This window comes from Stegodyphus dumicola, chromosome 11 (genome assembly GCF_044657685.1).
Source record: "Stegodyphus dumicola isolate Sdum_Otavi_A_Nest chromosome 11, ASM4465768v1".
Lineage (NCBI taxonomy): Eukaryota > Metazoa > Arthropoda > Arachnida > Araneae > Eresidae > Stegodyphus > Stegodyphus dumicola.
The window spans coordinates 110,367,598-110,394,420 of record NC_140778.1 but is presented as its reverse complement, the minus strand read 5'-3'; the positions used below and the strand labels follow the sequence as shown (position 1 = coordinate 110,394,420).

The window sequence follows — 26,823 nt, the reverse complement described above, 5'->3', positions numbered from 1 at the left end:
GCATAGCGTAAGCGAGAAGAAAATGGTGCTTAATCATAAAACTAGCAGGCGTGATTTTAACTACCAGATTGGTAGACTACGAGTTCAACGAGAGCGTAAAATGTCTTAATAAAATCCTTTTGGGCGATCGTTAAAATCAGTCTCTTCAGATTTTTTAAGTTTTTTAAGTTTCTAAGATTTTTATATATTTTTTGTGTTCTATATATTTTAAATTTATACCTAAGAAGTTAGTACTGAAATTGAAATCTAGAAATACTATTTAAATTAATATCTAAATTAGCGTAAATAAAAATTATTTGTTCGTCTAATCAGGTATAAATAATATACACACATATAAAATGCATTTATGTGTCCAGTAGTTATGCACTGAAAACATTATGAGTCAATTAAATAAAAAAATTTAATTAAAATACAGAAATAAATCCTTACTTTAGAAATTAAAAAGAACTGTGATTTTTAATAAAGGTTTAAATTTGAATTAGACATTTCTTCGCATGACATATATTCAAATAATTAAAATAGCAAGAAATATATCCTTTTTTGGAGAGGAAAGGAGATATTCAACTTCAGCAAATAAATTAATGAATTAAAGAAATTGGTCTGTTTAGAGGAATTAGTTCTTAAATTTATCATTTTTCTTTTCAAAGAATTACGTTGAAAAGCAAAACAGTTATAAATTTCAGCTTTGACTTCAATCTATGAAAGAATTATTGTTTTAAAATTTAAACTTTGACTTCAATTTACATTAAACTGATAAAACAGTAGAAAGAGGCGTAAATTCAAAATTTCACTTGCGTAACATGTTTATTGTTGATAAGTCAGGTAATCTTATTTTCGTCCTTGTCCAAGCTAGCTCGCGTTAAACCACTTCTTTTGACTAAGGGGGGGGGGAGCAGTTTTTTTCATTTTCATTATGTTCTTTATCACTTTTTTTTCGTAAAAACTGGTTTATAGATAGAAGCGTTCGCTGTTTGAAAGGGTAGAGTTTTCTTTATCGTTTCAATCTGCCGAGTTGACAAATTTTACTGAGATTCGTTTAGATTTCAAACAGCTTTCGATACAAGATGACGTTTCAGCCTTTACCGTTCTTGTTAAAAGGTTTGACACCAGAGTTGGAAACTAAAGCTTTCTTAGAGCTTGGAGAGACACCTAAGGTCAGAAACAATGCATTAGAAGAATTAAAGGAGCTCATCAAAAGTAAATACAATTTTTTTTGCATTTCTTATTTCGTTATGCTACGTAGTGAAATTACACTATATGTTACATGGTGATCGTCGCGCGTTATTTATCATCTCTATAAATGAGCAGTATTTAAGAATATACTCATTTATAGTACATCAGTGCATGAATAATACATCGAATAATACATCGGTGCGGATACATCGAATCAATAATACATCGGTGCGGAGAGTTCTGTTTTTCTGTAAGAAGACCACATCAGAATCCAAACAAGGTATTACAAATATTGATTGAAATTTGCTCAAAACTTCTAAGCTTAAAATATTTTTTAATATTCTATGCATTAAAATCTGCATTACTCGAAAAAGCCTTTTTTAATTAAATTAATTTTTATGCATTTCTGAAATATAAATTTTGTCCTCTAATTAATGCTTTGTACTTATGTAACATTCAGAATCGTCTGCGACGCAGTACACTTTAAATAACTGAATACATTTTTAAACTGTTTTCACTAACTTTTTGCATTTCCTGTGATATAGTAGCTTCATTACAATAGTTAGCACCGCTAATAAAAATTATAATGAAGTAGTAACCTTTTATCATAATCATTTAACCCTAATTATGATGCAATCATAACCGCAAAAGTATGTGGCCATCTCAAATAACGAGATTCTTAAGAAATATAATATTCTTTCACAAATGGCCTTCTCAGTTATTAGAACTTCCTATTTTATCTTCTAGTTCTATTTATCTTTGATTTATTTGTTTCTTGCTTTTGTGTATAGTTTGGCACTTTATTTCAATTTCATTAGCCTGCATTTTTACATTTATTCATTAAATTATTTATTTTTACTTTTATTCATTCTGTCTTTTTTCTTGCATACCCTGCTAAGCTGTCGTTTTGTTCTGCTTCCTGTAAGTTTAAAACCTACAGTCCTATTGCACTTTTCTCAATTCATAATTTCCTTTTGTTGGGTTATCTTTCTCATAATGTTCTCATTTCTTTTACTTAATGTTTCGTAATACTTTATTTGATTTTAAGCAAGAGTAGTTTCTGCTGAATGCGTAATTCCAATATGCCAGTGTTATGTTACAGTAGAATAATATGAAAATCAAAAATTCATTAGTCTGCATTTTTACATTTATTCATTAAATTATTTATTTTTACTTTTATTCATTCTTTTTTCTTGCATACCCTGCTAAGCTGTTGTTTTGTTCTGCTTCCTGTAAATTTAAAACCTACAGTCCTATTGCACTTTTCTCAATTCATAATTTCCTTTTGTTGGGTTATCTTTCTCATAATGTTCTCATTTTTTTTACTTAATGTTTCGTAATACTTTATTTGATTTTAAGCAAGAGTAGTTTCTGCTGAATGCCTGATGCCAATATGCCATTGTTATGTTACAGTAGAATGATATGAAAATCAAAAATTTTGGATAGCAGGAATAATTTTTTATAAGCTCCAGATTCTGTCAAGCAAGTATGTGTGTGTGATTATGGCAAAGCCTTGAGGGTTATCTGCCTAAGGGAAGAAATGCCTTCGTGGAGAATTTTCTAAGGGAAACTGGCTCGTATACACGTTACACATCGGGAAAACCACGAAAACGCCCATGCAGCCAGCCCGTTCGCGGGTTTCGAACTTCGGAACGAACTACCAGTGTTCAGCGAATTTACCACTCGGCCGCTGGTGGGCCTCAAATTTATATGTAATGTATTAGTGACCTCAACTAATGAGATGCATAGAGGGAGCTAGCTTTCAATCTGAGAGGCACCAAAAGTTCATTTTTCTAAGAGGGGTCCTAGAGCAAGGCCATCTTGATAAGAGATGGCCGAATCCAAAGGGGTTCTTCCCTGATGTGACTTCACGAGCGACGGCAACTATAGTAAGGCCATGTTCCTAGTATTTCATAATGACAGGCAGATAAGTTTACCTTATTTACCAAACCTGTAAATCTATAATTCATCATACTTTTGTGCTTACTAGTTTATATCTTCCATTTTCTTTAACACATTGTTTAACGCTTAGCATCTCATCAGCCTAATTTCGCCCACCAGCGGCCGAGCGGTAAAGTCGCTGAACACTGGTAGTCCAGTCCGAGGTTCTAATCCCGCGAACGGGCTGGCTGCATGGGTTTTTTCGTGGTTTTCCCGATGTGTAACGTGTATACGAGCCAGTTTCCCTTAGAAAGTCTTCCACGAAGGCATCCCTCCCTTTAGGGAGATAGCCCTAGTGTGCTTTGCCATAATTAAATACACCACCAGCCTAATTTCAAGAAGTCTCACGACCAAGCTGTAAAGTCACTAAACATTGGTAGTTCGATCTGAGTTTCAGATTCCAGAGATACCCAAGCCCTTTCTTTCTCTATACATATTTCATATCGAGAAAATGCACTGTAAAAACTTCAAATTATAAAGCAAAAATATTTTTTTAATTTATTTTTTTTAAATACCACAAAGTTTTATTCATTGGTAATTTTCACCTTTACCATAGGGTACCTCCTTGTAAGTCTCTTTAATAAGAAAATAATAAGCAAGAAATTAACTCGGTTTCTATGATTGATATCTTCTCATAAATTATACGCAAGTTTTTCCAGAAACATAGACTTTGTACGAATATCAATAAATTATGGATTATTTCTCATCTAAATTGCTTAACATGTTTTTTCGAGAATTTTCCTGAATGTACTGTCCTTTAACATGTTTATTCCAGAACTATACTTTAGTACCGAACGACTGTTTGCACGCCGAATGACTGTTAACTATATTAAATATTCCAGTTTAGTTCAGTGACCATGACTACTATTATCAAAGAAAGAATCAATAATAGTATTAACGGATGTAATTTATAAGACATATAATTCGTATGCTTTATAATTATCTAATGTATAATATTATTATGACACTGTTTGCTCTAATATTGTAATTAATGAAAGATGTATCTAATGCTAAAATGTGTGTTTACTAATATCTTTTATTTTATCTGCTCTTGCTTTTATTACTATTATTTAAGTAATTAACCTGCTTATTAGATATTCTTTACTTGTTCTTGTGACATGTAATTCTATTTGTTTCTTATTGGCTGCTGTTGGCTTCCAAAAGTAAAACTAAGTAGTAACTGTAGTAAACAGAAAAGTAAAACTAAGTAGTAACTGTAGTAAACAGAAAAGTAAAACTAAGTAGTAACTGTAGTAAACAGAAAAGTAAAACTAAGTAGTAACTGTAGTAAACAGAAAAGTAAAACTAAGTAGTAACTGTAGTAAACAGAAAAGTAAAACTAAGTAGTAACTGTAGTAAACAGAAAAGTAAAACTAAGTAGTAACTGTAGTAAACAGAAAAGTAAAACTAAGTAGTAACTGTAGTAAACAGAAAAGTAAAACTAAGTAGTAACTGTAGTAAACAGAAAAGTAAAACTAAGTAGTAACTGTAGTAAACAGAAAAGTAAAACTAAGTAGTAACTGTAGTAAACAGAAAAGTAAAACTAAGTAGTAACTGTAGTAAACAGAAAAGTAAAACTAAGTAGTAACTGTAGTAAACAGAAAAGTAAAACTAAGTAGTAACTGTAGTAAACAGAAAAGTAAAACTAAGTAGTAACTGTAGTAAACAGAAAAGTAAAACTAAGTAGTAACTGTAGTAAACAGAAAAGTAAAACTAAGTAGTAACTGTAGTAAACAGAAAAGTAAAACTAAGTAGTAACTGTAGTAAACAGAAAAGTAAAACTAAGTAGTAACTGTAGTAAACAGAAAAGTAAAACTAAGTAGTAACTGTAGTAAACAGAAAAGTAAAACTAAGTAGTAACTGTAGTAAACAGAAAAGTAAAACTAAGTAGTAACTGTAGTAAACAGAAAAGTAAAACTAAGTAGTAACTGTAGTAAACAGAAAAGTAAAACTAAGTAGTAACTGTAGTAAACAGAAAAGTAAAACTAAGTAGTAACTGTAGTAAACAGAAAAGTAAAACTAAGTAGTAACTGTAGTAAACAGAAAAGTAAAACTAAGTAGTAACTGTAGTAAACAGAAAAGTAAAACTAAGTAGTAACTGTAGTAAACAGAAAAGTAAAACTAAGTAGTAACTGTAGTAAACAGAAAAGTAAAACTAAGTAGTAACTGTAGTAAACAGAAAAGTAAAACTAAGTAGTAACTGTAGTAAACAGAAAAGTAAAACTAAGTAGTAACTGTAGTAAACAGAAAAGTAAAACTAAGTAGTAACTGTAGTAAACAGAAAAGTAAAACTAAGTAGTAACTGTAGTAAACAGAAAAGTAAAACTAAGTAGTAACTGTAGTAAACAGAAAAGTAAAACTAAGTAGTAACTGTAGTAAACAGAAAAGTAAAACTAAGTAGTAACTGTAGTAAACAGAAAAGTAAAACTAAGTAGTAACTGTAGTAAACAGAAAAGTAAAACTAAGTAGTAACTGTAGTAAACAGAAAAGTAAAACTAAGTAGTAACTGTAGTAAACAGAAAAGTAAAACTAAGTAGTAACTGTAGTAAACAGAAAAGTAAAACTAAGTAGTAACTGTAGTAAACAGAAAAGTAAAACTAAGTAGTAACTGTAGTAAACAGAAAAGTAAAACTAAGTAGTAACTGTAGTAAACAGAAAAGTAAAACTAAGTAGTAACTGTAGTAAACAGAAAAGTAAAACTAAGTAGTAACTGTAGTAAACAGAAAAGTAAAACTAAGTAGTAACTGTAGTAAACAGAAAAGTAAAACTAAGTTGTAACTGTAGTAAACAGAAAAGTAAAACTAAGTAGTAACTGCAGTAAACAGAAAAGTAAAACTAAGTAGTAACTGCAGTAAACAGAAAAGTAAAACTAAGTAGTAACTGCAGTAAACAGAAAAGTAAAACTAAGTAGTAACTGCAGTAAACAGAAAAGTAAAACTAAGTAGTAACTGCAGTAAACAGAAAAGTAAAACTAAGTAGTAACTGCAGTAAACAGAAAAGTAAAACTAAGTAGTAACTGTAGTAAACAGAAAAGTAAAACTAAGTAGTAACTGTAGTAAACAGAAAAGTAAAACTAAGTAGTAACTGTAGTAAACAGAAAAGTAAAACTAAGTAGTAACTGTAGTAAACAGAAAAGTAAAACTAAGTAGTAACTGCAGTAAACAGAAAAGTAAAACTAAGTAGTAACTGCAGTAAACAGAAAAGTAAAACTAAGTAGTAACTGTAGTAAACAGAAAAGTAAAACTAAGTAGTAACTGCAGTAAACAGAAAAGTAAAACTAAGTAGTAACTGCAGTAAACAGAAAAGTAAAACTAAGTAGTAACTGCAGTAAACAGAAAAGTAAAACTAAGTAGTAACTGCAGTAAACAGAAAAGTAAAACTAAGTAGTAACTGCAGTAAACAGAAAAGTAAAACTAAGTAGTAACTGCAGTAAACAGAAAAGTAAAACTAAGTAGTAACTGCAGTAAACAGAAAAGTAAAACTAAGTAGTAACTGTAGTAAACAGAAAAGTAAAACTAAGTAGTAACTGTAGTAAACAGAAAAGTAAAACTAAGTAGTAACTGTAGTAAACAGAAAAGTAAAACTAAGTAGTAACTGTAGTAAACAGAAAAGTAAAACTAAGTAGTAACTGTAGTAAACAGAAAAGTAAAACTAAGTAGTAACTGTAGTAAACAGAAAAGTAAAACTAAGTAGTAACTGTAGTAAACAGAAAAGTAAAACTAAGTAGTAACTGTAGTAAACAGAAAAGTAAAACTAAGTAGTAACTGTAGTAAACAGAAAAGTAAAACTAAGTAGTAACTGTAGTAAACAGAAAAGTAAAACTAAGTAGTAACTGTAGTAAACAGAAAAGTGTGCTGCTTTTTGAAGGTGAGGAAATTTCTTCGGAAAGTGTGAAGACACTCTGTAAGAAAAGACAAAAAAGGGAAGAAAAAAGCTTCTTTCGCTCTGTGAGGTCGTTTAATATCCCAGGCAGGCAAAGGGGGAAACCTTGATTCGCGCAGTTGGTGTATATCGAGTGGGATACATATGTAGTCGAAAAAACAAAGATGCGTTCATTTCTTTTTTATTGGTGAAGATTCTCCTTTGCCCATTCAAGCAAAATGAATTAACTTTTTACGCTTAGTGGCTATAAATTTCAATATGACATCATCTTGTTTCTAAATTGTAAAATTTATTTCCTCCAAAAATTCTACGCAGATAGTAATTTAATTTAGTTTCTTGAGGAAAGTACATGCGTATTAAATCTTTCATTCAAGTTGTTAACAATGAGGACTTTCACTTAAAGACACACAAAAGAAATTTCCCCAACTCTTTACAGACGGTTCCGGCCTAGAAGAAGGTAAAGGCAGCGCAATCAGAATCTACCTAGATCCCAATTCGACAATAGAACAAAAGTTCCACCTAGATCAACAAAGTAGTGTATTCCAAGCGGAATCAGTAGCGCTCCTTGAAGCAATAAAATACAACATCACAAACTCCCTAAAAGCAGCACATATCTTTACAGACAGTCTTTCAGCGATGCATGCCATCGCAAACACGCGGCACCGATCAAAATTAATCCAGGACATTACAGAAAGAACATCAGCATCACAAAATCAACACTTCTCTGTCACTTGGCTGAAGGTACATGCAGGGAGAAAAGGCAACGAGGAGGCTGACATTCTAGCCAAAGAAGCAGCTAGGGGTCAAAATGCACAAAATTTATCAGTGCCATGGCCTGGCTCACACCTTAAAAAAATCATAACCAACAAATCTAAAGGTGAATGGCAGAACTGGTGGGACTACGCCGAACAAGGAAGAAGGTCTTATCAGTTGTTCCCAAAAGTAGGAACAGCTCCCAGTTTAATAACTAGAGAAATAACGTGGTTCTTATCAGGGCATGGCCCTTTTCCCACGTACTTCTATGCAACGAAACTAGCAACTTCAGATCAACGTGCATGTGGAGAAAGGGGCAGTCCCGACCATTACATATCCAAATGCCCCCTTACAGCTGAACATCATCTAAAAGTCCCGATTTCAGAGAGTGAAGTGACTCCCTTTATTAAATACGCTACCAAGAACATCCATCTCTGAAAAAAAATCATAACTATAATGAGCTTCCTGTCCACAAGAGGCATTGAGCTATACAGCACAACCTAGAATAATATAACAAAGCTATCACATGAAACATAGTATGCAAGCAGACCTGGAACTGCCCTCCATAGCATGTACCTGCGAAAGGCACCAACCGTAAAAAACCAATGTATATTTAAGGGAAAAAGAAAGGCACTGCCCGCGGTCTGGTAAAATACAAAGCATTGCAAGCAACGCCTGGCAGGATCCCCTGTAAGCCCTGTGGGGTGTAATTTATCTGGATATCTAATGTGGCTGGACAATACCCACATATCCATATCCATATAAATATCCATATCCATTTCTCCATATCCCCCCATTTCTCCACATAAAATCCATATCCATTTATCCATATCCATATAAAGACACACATCAGTTGAGATCAGCGGTTCTTAACCTTTTGACTAACGCGTACCATCTAAATAAAAACTGAAAAACTTTAGTACCACCGCTACATTTTACAATGATTATTTTTCAATTTCTCAATAGAAATAATAAAAATAAATATATTTTGCCATTTGTACAACCCATTGACTATTTGTATTAAATATGCATTCATAAAAAATATTTTAGATTAAAAAGGGTTACCATTTTTATTATCAAAATTTAAGTTATAATACTTTAAGTCTCACATTTAGTGCGAAATTTGGGCTTATTTAAGAGCAACAAATTTCTTTGTGTCTGATCTTATTTTCTTTAATTTTAACCGTAAATTAGGATCCACTTTTAATTTTGTTCTGTATTTAATTTTTAAATATAACTTGGAAGAAAATCCTTGTTCACACAAATAGGTTGTGAAAAAAAGGAAATAAATATTTAATAGCTTTGTTTGAGATACCTTTAAAGTTATTTTTCGGTTCAAACAAAAGCTAACAAGTATATTATTTTTGAAATCTCTAGTTCGAGTTCGATCACAGGAAGTTTCTATCAATTTTTTTCTTTTCTTCACGAGATTTTTGAATTTAATAGTTAAAAATACTTTTTCCTTGCGTACCATCTATTTTTCCCTTGAGTACTACTGGCTGAAAACCCCTAGTTTAGATCTTTATTTATTGGGATTAAGAACGACAGACCTCTTCTCTGAATTGAATCAGCTATCAAATTTTGTATTTATGCCTTTGTTTGTTTGAGGAAATTACTGTTACATCTGGCTTCTGTACTGAAATATTTAGTTAAAAATATCAATATTTTCAAGAATCACATACTAACAACTCATAACATTATTTAAAAAAAAAAAAAAAAAAAAAAGAGAGAGAAAGAGAGAGAACGAAAAGAGAGGAATGCTTTCCCTTTAGTAGAGTTGCTAAAAATCGTTTGTAATATCCTAGCTAAATTGGAGTTCCTTAAGAGCTAGAATATTGACGAACTGCCTCACGACTATTCACTGAGTTCTTGTAAGTAACAAGTCCAAACAAGGAAATTCACCCTTTTTGCCAACTAAAGTTAGTTAACAGATGGCTCCTTCTCGGGCTTACACTGAGCCTTCATTCAGGCTTTAATTCAAGATATAAAATATAAAAGTAATCTAATATTAACTAAAATAAATCAGCCGAAGTTGCAAAGAATTAACTACCAGAGTTAGCCCTTACTTAAGATCACCGACATATTCTAGCAGGCACATAACAATACTGTGATATAACAGTAAGCTTAGACTAGAAGCAACGACGTGACCGAAAAACAGAATACACTTTTCTACTGAAGTATACTTTTGTAACATACTGCTCCACAACAGAAGATTTATTTTCCTGATCTTACCAGTTCCTTAATAAGTCCCAAACGGGTCTGGCGGAAGTGAAAAACATCAGCGACGTTTCTACTGAAGTGACCCAGATCTTCAGCTTAAATATTCGTTTCTACCTCATTTGCATAAATTGAAACCATGAAACCTCATTCTGGTAGGGAAACGTAGGTGGGAAATGAGAAGATAAAGGAAAGACTAGTTCCAAAATGAAAATAGCTCTTAGAAAAGTAACGTAAACCCTACACACTCATTACGCTGACTCATGATAACCATCTCAATTCTAAGAGCAATATTCAAAAATGTAAGTTGCATCTGTTTCGTAAAATTCAACTACCATTTTTGCGATCTGTTAAAAAGATACAGCAAGCTTTTCACCACACGTTTTCGCAACTAATGCTTATTAGTTCAAAAAACCGCGAGTTATTATAACGAATGGAATTTCATTGATAACTCTAGATAGCCTTTATATTTCCGCGCACTAACAGTGCGCCATACATACGTACATCAATCAGCACAGTAATTTTATGATAGAACATGATCATTGAGATAAGTAACAAGAGAAAAAATAACATGGAATGAGTTTGTAGTCTCCATCCTTTTATCTAAACTACTGAATGTGATTTTTTATCACACCATATCTTTAAACTGATATTTGAGAAACTAAAAAAAAAAAAAAAAAAAAAAAAATGCTGACCATTTCATTTTACATGTTGACAAGTATCTATTCTAATCTTTTCAGAACACTATAGAACCTAATAAACTCTTAAGGTAAGAGACTGTTTTCTTATCTCTGAACCATTAATTCAAAATATGTTTTTTTTAACGAAAAGAAGAGATAATAAGATTTCAGAAAAATTCAAGTGTGCAAAACTACGATTGTTATCACTTTTGAGATAAGTATGACTGTTTTAGCTCTTGATTCAAAAGGAAAGAGGACGTATGAAAAAGAATTTATAAAAGTTGGTTTTATTAAACAGTTCTTCTCACCCTTCTAAATTTCTGATAAAAATGAAAAAATGTAAACTAGAGAATTTAGCGAGTGAACTCTCTAACTTAGTAAATAATTGATAATGTAAATGTTGAGGAGTTCGCATCATTCAATAATGAATTATCCACAAAAGAAATTAAATATTATTTCATTAAAGTTCATTTCATACTACTGATAGTGAGATTGTGAAGAGCGATGAAGAGTTTGAAACCAGAGATGAAAATGGTGAAGTATTAAAACATACTGATTAGTTTTAATTTATAAGATAGTGATGGATAAGCCATAGCTTCTAAATTAAAAATTCATGTAGAGCACAGTGTTTATGTGCAAGAAGATAAAATAAATGGTTTCTCTCTCTGATTTATTTAAGTAAAATTTAAATGTGCTTTAATCCTTTGGGTACGCTTGACGAGTGGGACTCGTCACCTGCTTACTTGGGTGAAGTTACGGTGGACGAGTCTGACTCGTCCACGTAACTTCGCCCAAGTAAGTATTTTGAATGCAGAACTGCTCTAAAATTATCTTCATCTTGCAATTATGAATGAATGACAATTTGGCAACATTGGTTAAAAAAATTCGTATCCGTGAGAATGTTTGACAGCATACTGTATGCTTAACGACTGCAGCAGTTCAAAATATGAAATCTGAATGTCTGACACATACACCTTCCGTACAAATAAATTGCATGTGTGAGACATTCAGATTTTTACATCGCTTAATGTGACATTTATGCGTTCTGATGTCTGAAAGAGACGATGGGCGCCAAACATTTCCAAAGACACGAAGAGCTGAAAATCGCGTGCAAGGAGGACTATAAATACCATCCAAATGGGAATTCTTCTCTCGAGGTATCCATGCACTTCCAAAACGCCTGAGTACTGTATTGCACGTCTTTGAATCTACTTTAAAAAATTATGTATGTGCAATATTTCTGCATTTCCTTTTTTGCCTCATTTAATTTGCAGGGTTAGACAGTACCAATTTAGTGGAATGCGTAATTTTTCATTTTCCTCTTTTGGGGAAATTTGATTTATTAATTTCAAAAGTAACTTCAGAATATTGCTTCAAAATCTTAAAATGACCTAAAAAGGGAAGGGAAAGTTTTCTAGTGTTAGAATATTGAAGTCCAGTTATATCTATTAACTCATGTTATGCAGATTCTTATTGCTTATTAATTTCGCTAAGCTCTGCATATTGTTGAGAGCTATGGATTTTTAGAGATAACTTTAATCACTATACCACGAAAACAAAAAGATATGGAAATTTTATCGAAATAAATAGCAGCTCGTAGTAAACCCCTATAAACAGCTCAAAGAAAAGAACAGAAATAAAGAAAAATCTCACGAACAAGCAAAAATATCGCAAATCAGTAATGTCACTCACAGAGTAAACTCTAAGCGATAACCACAGAGAAGGAGTTCGGTATTAACTCATAGTTTCGAGCTAACTCTCACGACTCACACGCAGCTTATACTATAGGACTTTTGGAAGCTTTGAGGTAAATTTGAGCTAGATTCTCAAAAGTGAGAATTCTGGTAAATTCTAAACTGTCGTCAGAATAATGTCGCGAGAAATTGTCTAAAATGTCAAGAGAAATTGCCAAACTGGCGACGAAATTGTCGCTAAGGCGTGATATGATAATTTTCGTTTCTGCATTTATTTATAACTGAACTATCTTCACAATTTAAACCTAGATCGATTGAAAATTAGGAGATCTAGAACATAATGCGCGAAATAAACAGTTCCAAACACGGAGCTGAATTAAATAAAAACGCATACTAAAATTATTTCATAACATGCACCAAATCAACAAACAAAGAAATAAAAATATGAAACCAAAATACAGCTAAATGAAGGAAAATATTTGCATACATTTAAAATGCTATATACAAATACGTAGTAAATTCATCACAACGAACAGTAATAAAGAATTTCTAAACTGAATTTTAACCAAGTAGTTTAATGACAAAAAGAGAAAATGGATGAAAGTCAATATTCACTTTCGGGATGAAATGTAGGGTAAAATAAGGAAACAACATAAAAAAATATGTCTAATGAAATTCCTTGAATTTATAAAAGTAAAATTTCATGCAGGAAAAATGGAGAAAAATCTAGTTATTTTGCTTCATGAGACAAAATATATTTTTCTGGAGAGAAGGGATATATGTCATGTTCTCTTCATATCAGTGAGAGTTTTATTCCAAATGTATGCCACTTTAAGTTACGATACTTTTAGGTTATTTTGAAGCAGGAGACGCGAAGCTCTCGTCGGGATTCTAACACCAAATCTCCCTATGCTAGCCGGACGTGCTGTCCATTTACATCACGAAGGCGCGCGGATATACTCCCTAATATACTCCCCCTTTTATAGTTACATTTTTGCCTAATTTTAAATTTTATATTGCTTTGTTTTTTTCCAACTATTTTCTTTTGTTTTCTCTTTCTACATAAATCACTGCCAAAATTCTAAAATTATTCCGCAATTCTTATACTATCATAAGTTCTGACAAGAGTCAATATGTCGTTTGCTTTTACTTCAATATTGTGACATGGAGCTCGCATAGGGTAACATTTTTTTTTTCACTTTATTGATTTGATTTTATTCGTTTATTTTACGTGTAATACTTTAAAAATACCGTATTTTACATGCAATGCAGTCTGAATCACTCATGACTCTAGATAATTGTGGTATTCTGTCAGGTTATTTCCTCAGAGAGGCGATATTCAATGTCAGCTTTTGTTTGGTATCCTTATGTGCTAAGAAATGCTGATAATATTTCAGAGATAGTCATTTACAGAAGGTTGTTGTGAGTAATTTCACTGCATACAATATGTGCATATATATATATGTAAGATCACCCTTAATAAGAACATAGTACATCACGGCTTAAACATAACTAGCTTTATTTTTGTAATATGAAATAAAATGAATGAAAAGATAAATTGGGTGAAAGTGAATGTTACAGGTGGTAACCTCACAATTAGTCTCAGTCCAAACAGAAGTCGATTAATGTAACGGTGAATATTTCTCTCACATCATCAGTCTCTAACAGTTCTACAGGCACGTCTGCCCTCATATGGCTAGCTCGACATTTCAGCTTGGTTACAGGGAACTTGAGATTTTAAAGGAACACGTCTTGTTTCCCACCAACTCTTAAAGCTATCTGGGCGTTGTCTCGATTGCTCCGCGCTGTGCTAAGATGCGATGACGTCATGCCTTGCTGGGTAGAAGTAGAAGCAAAGGGAGTCGAAGAATATGCCCCCACATATATGCGTATATAAAAACTATTTTTAATATTTTATTATTTTTAGGTACTTTTATTAACAATTTAGTGAATCTGTAGAGTGTCATTAGGTTATTTTCAATCAAACGTGAAAAATATATAGTGCCCTAGCCGGCCTTCAAAAACCAGACCACCCAATGCTAGCCGGACATGCTGTTCAGTAAACCACGAAGGCACGCGGAGAGGAGTCAGAAATGATTCTTTATTTACTCCCCTCTTTTAAAGGGCGAGGACACCCAATCGTAAAATCCGAGTGGTGATGAATTATCGTCCACCACCTCTCTGACTCTGGTACCAATGGTGGTTGCTTTAAAAAAAAAAAAAAAAAAAAAAAAAAGACTTGAAAAATGAGCTATGGTCTCGAACACAGGATCACCCGATGCTAAATGAACGTGCTATCTAGTTACACCACGGAGGCAAGTAGGAAGGACAGAGAAAATATATTATAAATTCACTTACTGTCTTTTCATTAGTATTCTCCTTTAATTAAGAATAAGCTATTACAATATGTCTGAAATGCTATTTGTTCCAAAAATTAAGTTTTAAATTTATATCCGTGATAAATTTTGAATAACCTGTTTATTTTTTATTATTTGTTTATCTTTCGCAGAAAAGTCTAATTTTGAGCCTTTCATGGAGAACATTTTTCTGATGTCGTTCCTTAGATGGTCAAAATTCAATGTTCAGAAAGCATTCAAAGCACTGTATGATTTCTATAGGCTTAAAGAGAAACATTCTGGTGTGTATCTTGATGTCAAGCCTTCAGATCTCGTGAATGTACTGGAGTTGAATCACTTGACTGTAATGCCACTGAGAGATCCTGATGGTTGCAATTTAGGAATTTTGAGATTAGGTAAAAATATTTATTGTATATCATGTTAGTGAAGAATTCTATCTCGTATTTCTTGTAAGAAGTGATAGTAAATAACCAAATCATGTTTCTTCACCTTGTATGTACGTGAACCCACGGGGATATATTTGATCCAAATACTGCTGATTATACTCTTCTAGATTTATCTTGCATTGCTGTTATGATTTTTTTACCCTAATTTTGAAAATGGACATTGTATTTATGCAATTTTTATTTACAACTTTTATATACTATGCCTCCAGTTAAATATGGGATATTTGATTAAGACACAATAACACGCCGAATAAATACTAATTCAGAAGTCAAACAAAAAAAATCAACGTTATATTTTCAAAATTTTCACAGGACTAGTTTCGATGGTTTTACCGAACCACCATCTTCAGCTGCAAAACCGCAAATGAACAAGATAGGAAATAATAATTAGATAAGATAAGAAAGCCTGGACAAGAATAAGCAAGTGGCGCCATCTGTTGGCGAAACCAGAACTAAAACATAATTTCCTTAAAGGCCGAAGGCAAATTTGGATTGGAATTAGGATCGTTAACTAGAACAGAAAGATTTTTATGAATGTGAAATGCCTCTAGAAAATCCAGTTCTCCGATGGAAGATGTTTTTTGAATAATTTTGGCAGCAGAAAAATTGAAAGTGTGATTTTCGGACCAACAATGTTGGGCAACAGAAGACTTCTGTGTTTCCTTTTTTCTAACATATGCCTCATGTTCCTTGACGCGAAATTTTAAGGCTCTCCTAGTTTGGCCAATGTAAATAAAACCACACTGGCAAGGAATCCTATAAATACCCCAAGAATTCATATCCGGAATGGGGTCCTTGAGTATGGAACTCGGAATTTTATTGATGGGAGAACAAACAATGGGATATTTGCTTTAAAGCAGATAGTTCTTTCTATGGATGAGGATGTTCTTCAGTAAGTGTTTTTTAATATTAATTAAAAACAGCAAGCATTCGACTATCTGTCATACCATTTTGTAAATTTAATTGCATTTGTAGTTTCTGCTTTAAATGTTTCCCTAAAATTTAGTAAATTTCGCATTATTACAGGTCTTCGAGAAGATAGTCAGACAATTAGCTTAAGATTTACGATTATGAACCTTCAAATGTTATCAGTGGCAAGTTAAATGTTATTAACTATTGCCATCAGTTAGAAAGAGATATTTTGTCGGATTGTTGTAGAATGGGAGGCCAGCTGGTGTTATATTTCTATTTTTCTTATCAAGCCTAAAGATTAAGAATTTCTCATCGCTCCAGCTGCGTCTTAAAAGAAAGTTCTTAATGTCACGTTCACCATAGCAAATAGGCATACGAATAGGCATTACATATGCCTAGGCATTCGAATACACCAAAAGCAGTTAATTAAAAACATAAATATACTTGTACATTGAGATATTATTGCGAAATGCCCAGCTGTAGTAAGATAGCTTCCCCACAAAGCAGGCTTAGGGTTGCCAGAAAATGGCAAGGAAAGACAGGGTTGCTAGATTTGGCCCAAGCTGCCATCTCTTATTAGTTCCATCGTCGCTTTCCCGTAGTCGTTATAAGACTCCATTTCAGAAGTGAAGTGTGTCCTAGAGAGCGCAGGATACTTCACTCATTTCCAAAAGCCTGGGAGCGGTTTATTCAAGCGGTTCAGTTCAGTAATTATTCATCCTACGTTGAAGTAGAGGGAAAGTATAAGAAATATCATTCATTGAATTTTATTACATTCCTGATTTTAATATTGGTTTATTACTGAATAGGAAAATTAGGAACCACTCTTAGATGAGAAATCGAGGTGGCTTCAAATAATAAAATATATGAATTAAATGTATGTGTTGCTGTCATAACTTATCATCCGTATCTTAAAGTAAGATAGACTGTAATTTCTTCAAAGAAATGCAGTTTTTCCCTCTTAGTAAAACGTACACGTGATTACAACACGAATAAGGCAACATTACTGTATGGGTTATGCAGACATTGCACACTTAATTATTCATAAACTCACTTAAAAATACAGTGCTTATTGCATCTTCAAAAGTAAGCCATAGAAATTTTAGTTAAATAGTAAAGGAGACTTTTTCTTATAATTAGCCCCAAATGCGATATTAATCTCGAAACGTCACTTTACATTGTATTACTATAAACGGCGTATCACTTTTCAAATTGTTGGCATCAAATATTATCGCCCTCTTCGAGAAATTATTTAAAGAAATTAAATAATGAAAAATCTGCACGAATGCACTCATGTTTCTCGCATTATCAAGAACCAACGTACCTGGAACCATCAAAATTCGACTAGCATAGTCCTTCCCTCGAACATGGGCATCTGGAAGCCCGAATTTTTAATTTGTTTTATTACCTATTTCACATTTTGTAAAACTTTAACAAATTTTTGTTTAGCAAACTCAAAAATTTCAAAACGAGCTGTGACACACAAACATTTTTATCTTCAGTGCGTGAGAATATCCATCGGAAATTCTAAACATATGCTGTTTTTAAATATTTCCCGATCTTGCTGTTGAATCGAATTGAATGTGGCGTAAGTGCCAAGAACTGATTTTTAATAAATAAAATAAACACATAAAACATTAATAATAAAATACAAAAAAAAGTTTTGTAAAACCATCTTAGTAAGAAAGCTGAACATTGATATGATGAACTGCGAAAAGATTGGGAACAAAATCTGAAAACTTTCAGATTTTATTTACCCCAAAAGGGGCGTTTTTTTTTTTAAGTTTTGTGTGTTATCTTTATTTACTAAATACCAAGTTCTTCTCACTTAAACCATAAAATTCAATTCAACAGCAATATCAGAAAACAACTTAAAAAGAGCAAATCTTTAGAATTTCCGATACGCAGACTCGCACACCGGAGATTAAAAAATTATTTTTTCGTACACTGTTGCCATTGCTCGCTTTGAAATCTTTGAGTTTGTTAATCAAAAATTCATACAAAAAATACAAATATGGCATAGATAAAAAAAAAAAAAAAAAAAAGCAAATTCCAAATTAGGTCTTCCAGATGCCCATTTCGGGTGGAGACGTACATAATTTGATGTTTGAAAGTACCAGTGGTTTTTCACAGTGCGAGAAATTTACATATATTCATACAGATTCTACATTATTTACTTTATTTAAATATAATGCAAGACGTTAATATTTTGTGGCAACAATTTGGAAAGTGAAACGCCGTTTCTATTGAACCAAGGCAAAATGTCAAAACGAAATAAATAGCTCTTCTGGGCAATTTTGGCATCTTTGGGCTTTAAAAAAAAGAAAAATATATGCCAATACTTAACACTGCAATCGAGAATTCTAGAACGTATATGCTATGCTGCTTTTAAGATCTTTGTAATTTTGCTGAACTGTACATGGCGTAGGGCGAAGAAAATTATTCTTAATAATAAATCTAAAAAGAAAAAAAAATGGATTAGAGTAAAGTTAACTGGATTAATGTTAGTAAGAGCCAGTGTAACATAACTGTACTCCAAACTAACTCACCACTAGAATGTTTATGCTTTTTCTTACGACAAACTTCTTATTTCTGTTTACTAATTCTCATTTCTATTACTAATTTTATTCAAAAGCAATGAAACGTTTTGATTTCTTAATGAACTTTAATTATTTACTACTGATTAGGTTATTTTTAGGTTATCACGACCTGAAAGCTTTTACAGCTGAAAAACTATATGCTGCAGTTTTGTGCATGGGCTTAGCGACAAACGACATAGAAGCTTTCCAAGTGAGTGGCGTCGTTTTGATTTGCGATTTCAAAAATCTGTCATTCGAGATGCTCCAGTCACTAGCGCATCCGTATCAACTCTACTTTCTTGTTGAAGTTTTGGTAAGTGAACTCTAAAACACTTGAATTTGATAATCTGATTTCAGACCATTAATAAACTGAAATTATTTAACATAATTTAAAAGAAATTTTATAACTAGGAAAAACACAAAGTAAATTTTAGGACTTTTTACTCCTCTCAATACCTGCTAACATTGAATTCTCATTATATTTTTGAGGAGAGAAATTGTATACACACCGAAGAGCCATTACATTCTGACCAGCCTGTTATCAATATGTAGGACCAACTTGAGCCCTCAAAACTGCCAGCACCCAGCGTGGCATTGACTCCACAGGTAGTCTGAGGTATGGCAAATAGGAATTTCTAAAGAAAATGAGAACCCCTTAGAGCTTTAGAACTTAAAGTTGAATACTCAATTTTGATTGATTTTCGAACGATATTTGGTGTTTATTAGAGCGATAGCTGAAAATTAAGCTTCGCACAGATAGGATGTTCTAAAGAGAATAAGGACCGTTAGAGCTTAGAATGTTCAATTTTGATTGAAATCCAAAACTTCTAATTAAACTCTCTTCGTCTTGCGAATGAAAAGGATCTTAGACCAACATAAATTTCTCTATATTATCTTCCGCAAAGTATTTTTCGAACTAGTCAGTGAGCTTTGAAAAATGTTCCATGAAAAACGACAGCAATTCCTATAGAGGACTTTATTAGAAGTTGTGTATTGGTACAATGTAGAAAAACAATCTTGAACACTATCGTCATTCAGTTTTTTTATCCACAACTGCAGCTTTTGCCTAAACGCTGATATCTTTTCTACAAGTTTCAAGATGTGCATACTTTGCCTTGTAGTGACAGATTCGAGACCTTTAGTTTGACGAAAATGTCCCCCTAATATGTTAGTGTTAGCAAAAAGTCTGGTTCGGCAAAATTCTTAGCGATTGCATGACCGTCCTCTTGCAGAAAAGTGTGAATTTTTCGATGAAGTCCGAACGCACGAAATAGGGCGTTGTTACTCGAAAGCCATCGTGAACTGCAATAGCATAGCATAGCCGTGTGTTCAGCTTCCATAGCCTTGCATAGATTTTAGAAAAAAAAATTGCTTTCAGCTCTCTGGCTTTTATGTATTTTCCTACGTCTATGACACAATCTAATGCATACTCAACTGAGGACTAAGCGACTTCGATGCAAATGGCTCCCAGTAGATAATGTAGTAGGTGCGATGTTTCGTTGCAAATAAATGCCTGTAATCTCGCATTGCAACCGTACATCGATTGAAAACCATCAGTACATACACAGATCCACTTTCTTCAATCTAAATCATTTTCCATTATAAATTGTCAAGCATTTTGAGTAAGCCTCTGCACTTCCGATGATGCTCTTACAGAACAGATCTTCAACATTATTATCCAGGAAGCGTGCGTGATGTATAAGATTTGTATTTGCATCGTTTTTACTATCAGTAGACTCATCAGGCTGCAAACAAAGTTCATTTTCTTTCATTTTCTTGATCATTCAGATTCTGAGCTTTACATTGAATTCTTCGTACATACGAGCTATACATTGAATTCTATCACTGTTGTTGGGTACAGGTACCTTAGAAATGAGTTTCCGCACCATAATATTAAATATGTCGATAGCAGCTCTTTTGCGGCATTGTGCAGCTTTTTGCAATGCATCACTCTATGAGGTTTGAAAGACGCTAGCTGTGCGTTACTTAGAACTGACACTTGCTTAGTGAATACACTGCTTTGCTTTTGCAAATCTTGCAATTGCCTAATAAAAAAAGTGCGAGATTTGTCGAACAAGCTAGGGTGGTCTCAGAATGTCCCTTTAGTTTACTTGGGTCCATACATCTGCCATCGTTGTTTACTTCTTCTGAAGTAAAAACAAAGTAACTTTCCTTATAGTTGAGACATTTTCCCCTATTTTAGTCTCCGCTAGTTGTCGAAACCTTGTCACTCAAACTTGACCTATCGTTAGTATCTGTTTGCTTGTTTAATAAAAATCTTTTCGTTTTGTGAATTAGTATGGATTCGTCGATTTTTTGCAATATTTCGCGCGATCACGACTTTTTTTTATTAGACCTATAAAACTGTACAACCTTCTCCAACCATTCCTGAGTTTGATGCTAACGGTCGTAACGGAAAAAAAGGAGCGCCAACAGAAGCCACTACTAAGAGCAATCATGTGACAAGAAGTAATAGGTACAAAACTATATGAGAATAATCCAACACAAAGGAAGTAATAAGTACAAAAAATATGAGAATAATCGAATACAATCTGATGCAATAACATAGAATTATTGCAAACAAAAAAACACCAAGTGACAGAACAAAATAGCGCTTTAAAAAAAGAAATTGAGAGCAAGAATTACTTTAGATGAAAAGGAGAAATAAAAATGTTAAAAATAGTATAATTCAAATGGAATTGAACCATCTGAAATATAAATACAGAGAAAAATTTAAGGAACTATTATTTTAAGAAATAGAATAAAATTAATGAAAGTATAATTAATAAAAAATATGGCCGAGCTTTCAACGCAATTTTTGTTTCTTCCTGAAACAAGGAAGGGCGCGCTTCGCGGCTTCCCTGGCTTTACATCACGGCGCCCCAGGGCGCCGTGGCGCACACTTTGGGAACCCCTGCTCTATTGGATTAATGTCACGTGAATTTAGAGGCCAAGACATGATTTGAATAACAGTGGAATGTTCCCTGACGATTATCACCTTATGACATGGAGCATTATCCTGTTGGTAAACACCATCCCCCGCCGGAAATACTGTTGTCATGAATGGCTGATCGTGGTCTGCAAAGATGTTCACGTAGCGCACAGACGTCAGGGATTGTTCTATGGGGATTATGGTATCTATGGGGATTATGGGGGATTATGTGCTCTATGAAATCATTGCCCACACCATAATACCCCCGCCACCGGCTTGTGTCCGCCCAACTGTAAATCCGGGAGCCAGGGTTTCGTTTGGAAATCGGGTTATTAGCATACGCCCGTCGATGTAATGAACCAGAAAACGGGATTTGTCGGACCATGCAATTTTCTTCCTTTTTTCTAATGCCCATTTCCGATGTTTCTCGGCTTATAGTCAGTGCAGGGACGTGCTTCGGCCTCCAGCTGCGTAGGCCCATATTAAGCAATGTGCGCTGCACAGTGTGTTGCGAAACATTGTCTGGGTCGCCACTGTTGTAGCTGGTGGTGATTTCGGTTGTTATAGCTCTTCGGTTATGGTTCCGCCCAACTGTAAATCCGGGAGCCAGGGTTTCGTTTGGAAATCGGGTTATTAGCATACGCCCGTCGATGTAATGAACCAGAAAACGGGATTTGTCGGACCATGCAATTTTCTTCCTTTTTTCTAATGCCCATTTCCGATGTTTCTCGGCTTATAGTCAGTGCAGGGACGTGCTTCGGCCTCCAGCTGCGTAGGCCCATATTAAGCAATGTGCGCTGCACAGTGTGTTGCGAAACATTGTCTGGGTCGCCACTGTTGTAGCTGGTGGTGATTTCGGTTGTTATAGCTCTTCGGTTATGGCTAACAATGCGTATCAATCTCTCCGCTCACCGCTGGAATAAATGCGCTGTCAACGACACACTGCTGGCCTGCGACTTCTGGTTTTACCAATCCATACACCACTTTCGATATGTGCTCACAAAAGACTTTCAATATGTGCCCATTTAACGTGTCATTTCTGAATATGACGCTCCTAGTCGCCGATCCATAACGATTTGACCTTTATCGAAGTCGGATAAATCAGCTGCTTGTCCCATTATGTCGCTAATCGCGCTATGATTAGAAGATGCTTTCATGCTTTGCTTATTCTGGTGTTCAGCAGGAATTTATGCTGCTCTTACCAGAGCTTATCACGGAGTCCCACCTGGGGCCTCATACATAACGGCTGTTCATAACTGTACCACCATAATGATGCGAAATGTTTGAAAAGACAATGGATAACCGCTTTATATACGTCAGCCGCGCACGCGCAGTGGTTTTTGTTCCTTGTCAAGCCCATTGTTATAGATGGAGGATGGCCATAATGTAATGTTTCTTCAGTATATATACGATATGTATATAATTATTCTTCTTCTATAGAAGCAGACACACTATAAACCAAAAGTCATGTTATTTCTTTGCTGAATGTATTATAAATTACATATTACAAGATTATTAGAAACGATGTGTAAAATTACGATGTGTAAAATTACCTAGAATTTTTCTAGGTACAATTCCAATTTTAGAACTGTTCTAATCATATATAAAATATTTTGAGACAACAGTAGCATCTGTCACTCATATAGTAGTTGTTATATAAAATAAATTCACATTTTAAAATTGAATAATTTGTTTAATTTCAGCGTTGTCTTCCTAGTCGAATTAAAAGCATCCATATGGTGAACGTACCAAAGTTTTTTAACACTTTGTACAGTATGTTAAAAATTTTGTTTCCCAAAAAGCTTTTAAAAAGGGTAAGTGGTTTTAGTGCTTCTTGCATAATTTTTTTATATTTAAATTTGTAATGAGCATCAATTATTAATCTGATGGTTGTCTCACTAATTAATTTTTTTATATCATATATGCATGAAATGTATTATTAAGATAAATTATTAGACTTAAAGAACTAAAAATAAAATAATATTTAACTTTAAATGAAACTTATTGAAGAATGATTAAGAACTGTATGTACAAAGGTATTATGTAACATAATTTTCCATGTTTGCCAATGGAAATTCGGTTAAATAAGGCCAATTTATTCAATACAAAATATTACATTTAAAATCAAGTCTATGGAAATTTAAAAAACATCTCTTCAATTTTGCAATAAATATTTCTTTAATGTTGAGTATAGTCATTTGGTGAACAGTCAAATCCAAATCTTACATATTGATTTCATAGAATTTAGCAAAATCTGTCACTTTCCTGTAAGTTTCCTTTTCAGATCCTGGAGAATATGGGTAAGCATTTGGTCCGATGCAGTTTCTCATCAATCTCACACATGACCAAATTTGTCCAATTTTAGTGAGTAATTTGACCAGTGTATTCGAGTGATATGTTCCGTTTCCTAGCATTTTGATACTAAATGCTCAGTACGGGCGAGAATTGTATTAACTAGCAAAACACAGGGAACCTAAATAGACATATATGAAGTTCCAAAACTTTGTCCACGTATCTGTGAACAGTTTCCCGACATCCATTAAAATATGTAGCTTGGTATGGCCCTTTTTGATGATTCTACCCTAAATATGAAGCAACTTCAGTGGAAACGATAAAAACTTTCATGAACAATAGCAGACAAGTTGTGTGCTTTCCCTCTAGATCAGAATACATCTAGAATCAGCGTTCATGAGTTTTATCTGCACATATCAATAAACAATACATGATTTCACTGACTGAACGGAACATGACAATGACATCTTTAAACGATATCTTCAGGAAAATGAAGCTGTGAGACACCAATCATTGGTTTTCTTGCATAATACCAGCGTCATTAAACCGTCTTTCAACAGTAGAATGGTTTATTTGAAGTCCTGTAGCAACCTGAAAGTCTATAACCAATTATTTTGTTGTCCATTCTCAGTTTCTTCCAGCCAACAATGAGAGAAAACTGTCTCTGGGGCCAGCTGTTGACCTTTGTTTTCCTTGATCAGGCAGTCTAATCCACCACTTAAAAAAGCATTTCTAAGTTACTGATCTGACACTTTGAGAAACATTCATTTCATCTACGATCTCCATTTAGGGCTCCCTGTTTGTCTCTTTTCTGCCCATTAATTTTATACTTTCGTCTTACAGCAGGAAATATTTTCCCTGCTCTTACTAGTACCTTAAGGATTTCCATTTAAGGCTTGACATTTGCGAAATCCCCAATTAAAAATATTCCCTAAATGAGGGGAATTTGTCAGGGAAGAAATTTGAAGCAATTGCCTCTTGAAAAGACTTGCACTTTTACACTTCACTTGGACAGCTATCATAAATAAATGCGCGGCTGGATATTAATTAAAAATTTTAATCAATCAGCATATTTTTTCAGATTATTCTTAAGTCTTGAAAAGTTATATGTACATATTACAATGTAGTATTAGAATATTGATGAGCAGAAGTAAAGACATTCGGAACACAATGCGAAAACTCCGCGCTCATCACGGCATACACCGAGAGTTGGAGCAAGTTTCGTTAACAAAGGGTTTACTTTACAGGAATAATTTTAAAAGCAGTAACTGATGGCAACTACGAAATGCAGGATAAGATTATTCTTTCTGAAATAGATATGGAATTAACTTAATATCTCCACAACCATTTAATATACTTGTAGAATAAAAGCACTTATAATAGCTGGAAAATAACTCTTGAACAAACAAAAGCAAACAAAGGACAAAGCAGCCTTTTCCGCTAGTGTTTGTGCATTGCATATTTGTTGAATACTGTGGAACAACTTATACACCGTACACCTTAATGCAATACCTTTACAAAATTACTTACTGTAGTAAATTATACTTTTATATTACTTAAATCAAGGAAACGGTAAACGCATAAACATATGAAAGAATTTACTTATTTTATATACTTATCGTGTGAGAGAGATCCAGTAAAATGTAGTAAAATATGTAAGTAATTATTGCCTTTTTTTTTTTCTTTTTTTTAATGTAAAATTGTCTTGAAATCTCCAAGTAAAAGTTTCAGTAGCCAACAAAGGAAAAAGACAAGACACGTAACTGTTAGATTATAGTATGTTTTTAATTTCTCACTGCTGATCTAAAGCACACATTAAATCGAAATGCATATATGAAACTAAATGTAACTAAGTACCCGCAAGTCAGATAAAGGTTATTTGATACTTAAAAGTATTTTTATTCTATTCTCATTCACAAATTTTTAATTCCTTTCAGAAACGATATAATGAATCGTTTAATTTAAAAATTGCATAGTAGTTAATAATCTATTGTTAAAATACTTCGCAGATTAAAAAAAATACGAATAGATTGCAATTAAATGCATCTTCCATGATTAAACAACTAGGGAGAAAATTAAAAAGATTAATTTCTGAATTCCAGTGAGAAAATGGATCAGTGAAATGTTTTAACGTCATTCTTTTTGTGAGAAATTCAGATACAGTTCACGTTGCAATGTAACTAAAAAAATCAAAGCAGTTATTCCAGAGTCCTGCAATGGAATCCAAGTGAAAATACGACTCATTTTCAAAAACTTTCGCTATTAAATTCCTTTTATGACCCCACAATCAGTAAATTAGTTTTAAAAGATAAAGCTAACTGAGATTACATGCAACTGTTTATTACAATTATTACAATATTAAAATTTTATAAATTTTATTTAACAAATGTTAAGAGAAACCATTCCTTCTAGAAAACTGTTTTTAGCAAGTTGAAAAGTTTAATTCAAAATACATTCAAAAAGGAAAACGAATATAAGTTCTAATTTTGTGTTTGTTTTTCAGGTGTTTATCCATACAAATGATTTCACAGAATTTCACAAGCATGTGCCACCCGAAATTCTCCCAGAAGAACTTGGAGGAACTTTAGGTCCTATAGATAATGTTAAATATATAAACTTTTTTCTAGGTAAACAGCATTATATTGAACAGATAAACAGTGGTACGCTAAAGTCTGAACTTTATTATGATTGAGCTAAATTGTTTTGATGATGCATTCAAATGAAGAAAAATTATTCCAAATATAATGATTATTTCCTCTTCTGAAATTTTAATACTTTTATATACTTTCTTTATTATATTTGTAATTCTACACAGTATTTCGAACAAAGACACCGTACACCTTAATGTACCAAGTTTGTTTTAAAGTATTGTTTTAAAGCACCAAGGTAAATTGTATCGTGCATAGCTATTGAAATTTGTGTTTAGTGTCTTTATCGAAAAATTAAAGAAACTAAAAAAGCTCAA

General features: G+C 33.1%; 1 protein-coding gene across 1 annotated transcript; it reads left to right on the top strand.

The window, feature by feature from the left end:
- Positions 1–898: 898 nt before the first annotated feature.
- On the top strand, positions 899–26,823 carry LOC118205080 (alpha-tocopherol transfer protein-like). The gene is made up of 5 exons (XM_035377371.2): positions 899–1,197; positions 14,850–15,092; positions 18,754–18,947; positions 23,270–23,380; positions 26,362–26,823. Exons 1-5 carry the CDS (start codon positions 1,065–1,067, stop codon positions 26,548–26,550), a joined length of 870 nt encoding a protein of 289 aa, XP_035233262.2. The 5' UTR covers positions 899–1,064; the 3' UTR covers positions 26,551–26,823.

Excerpts from the sequence above, each read along its gene's own strand:
- LOC118205080 (XM_035377371.2), top strand. The coding sequence starts at position 1,065 with ATGACGTTTCAGCCTTTACCGTTCTTGTTAAAAGGTTTGACACCAGAG. Across the intron at positions 1,198-14,849 it reads ATTAAAGGAGCTCATCAAAA|AAAAGTCTAATTTTGAGCCT; the intron begins GTAAATACAATT and ends TATCTTTCGCAG. Across the intron at positions 15,093-18,753 it reads TTTAGGAATTTTGAGATTAG|GTTATCACGACCTGAAAGCT; the intron begins GTAAAAATATTT and ends GGTTATTTTTAG.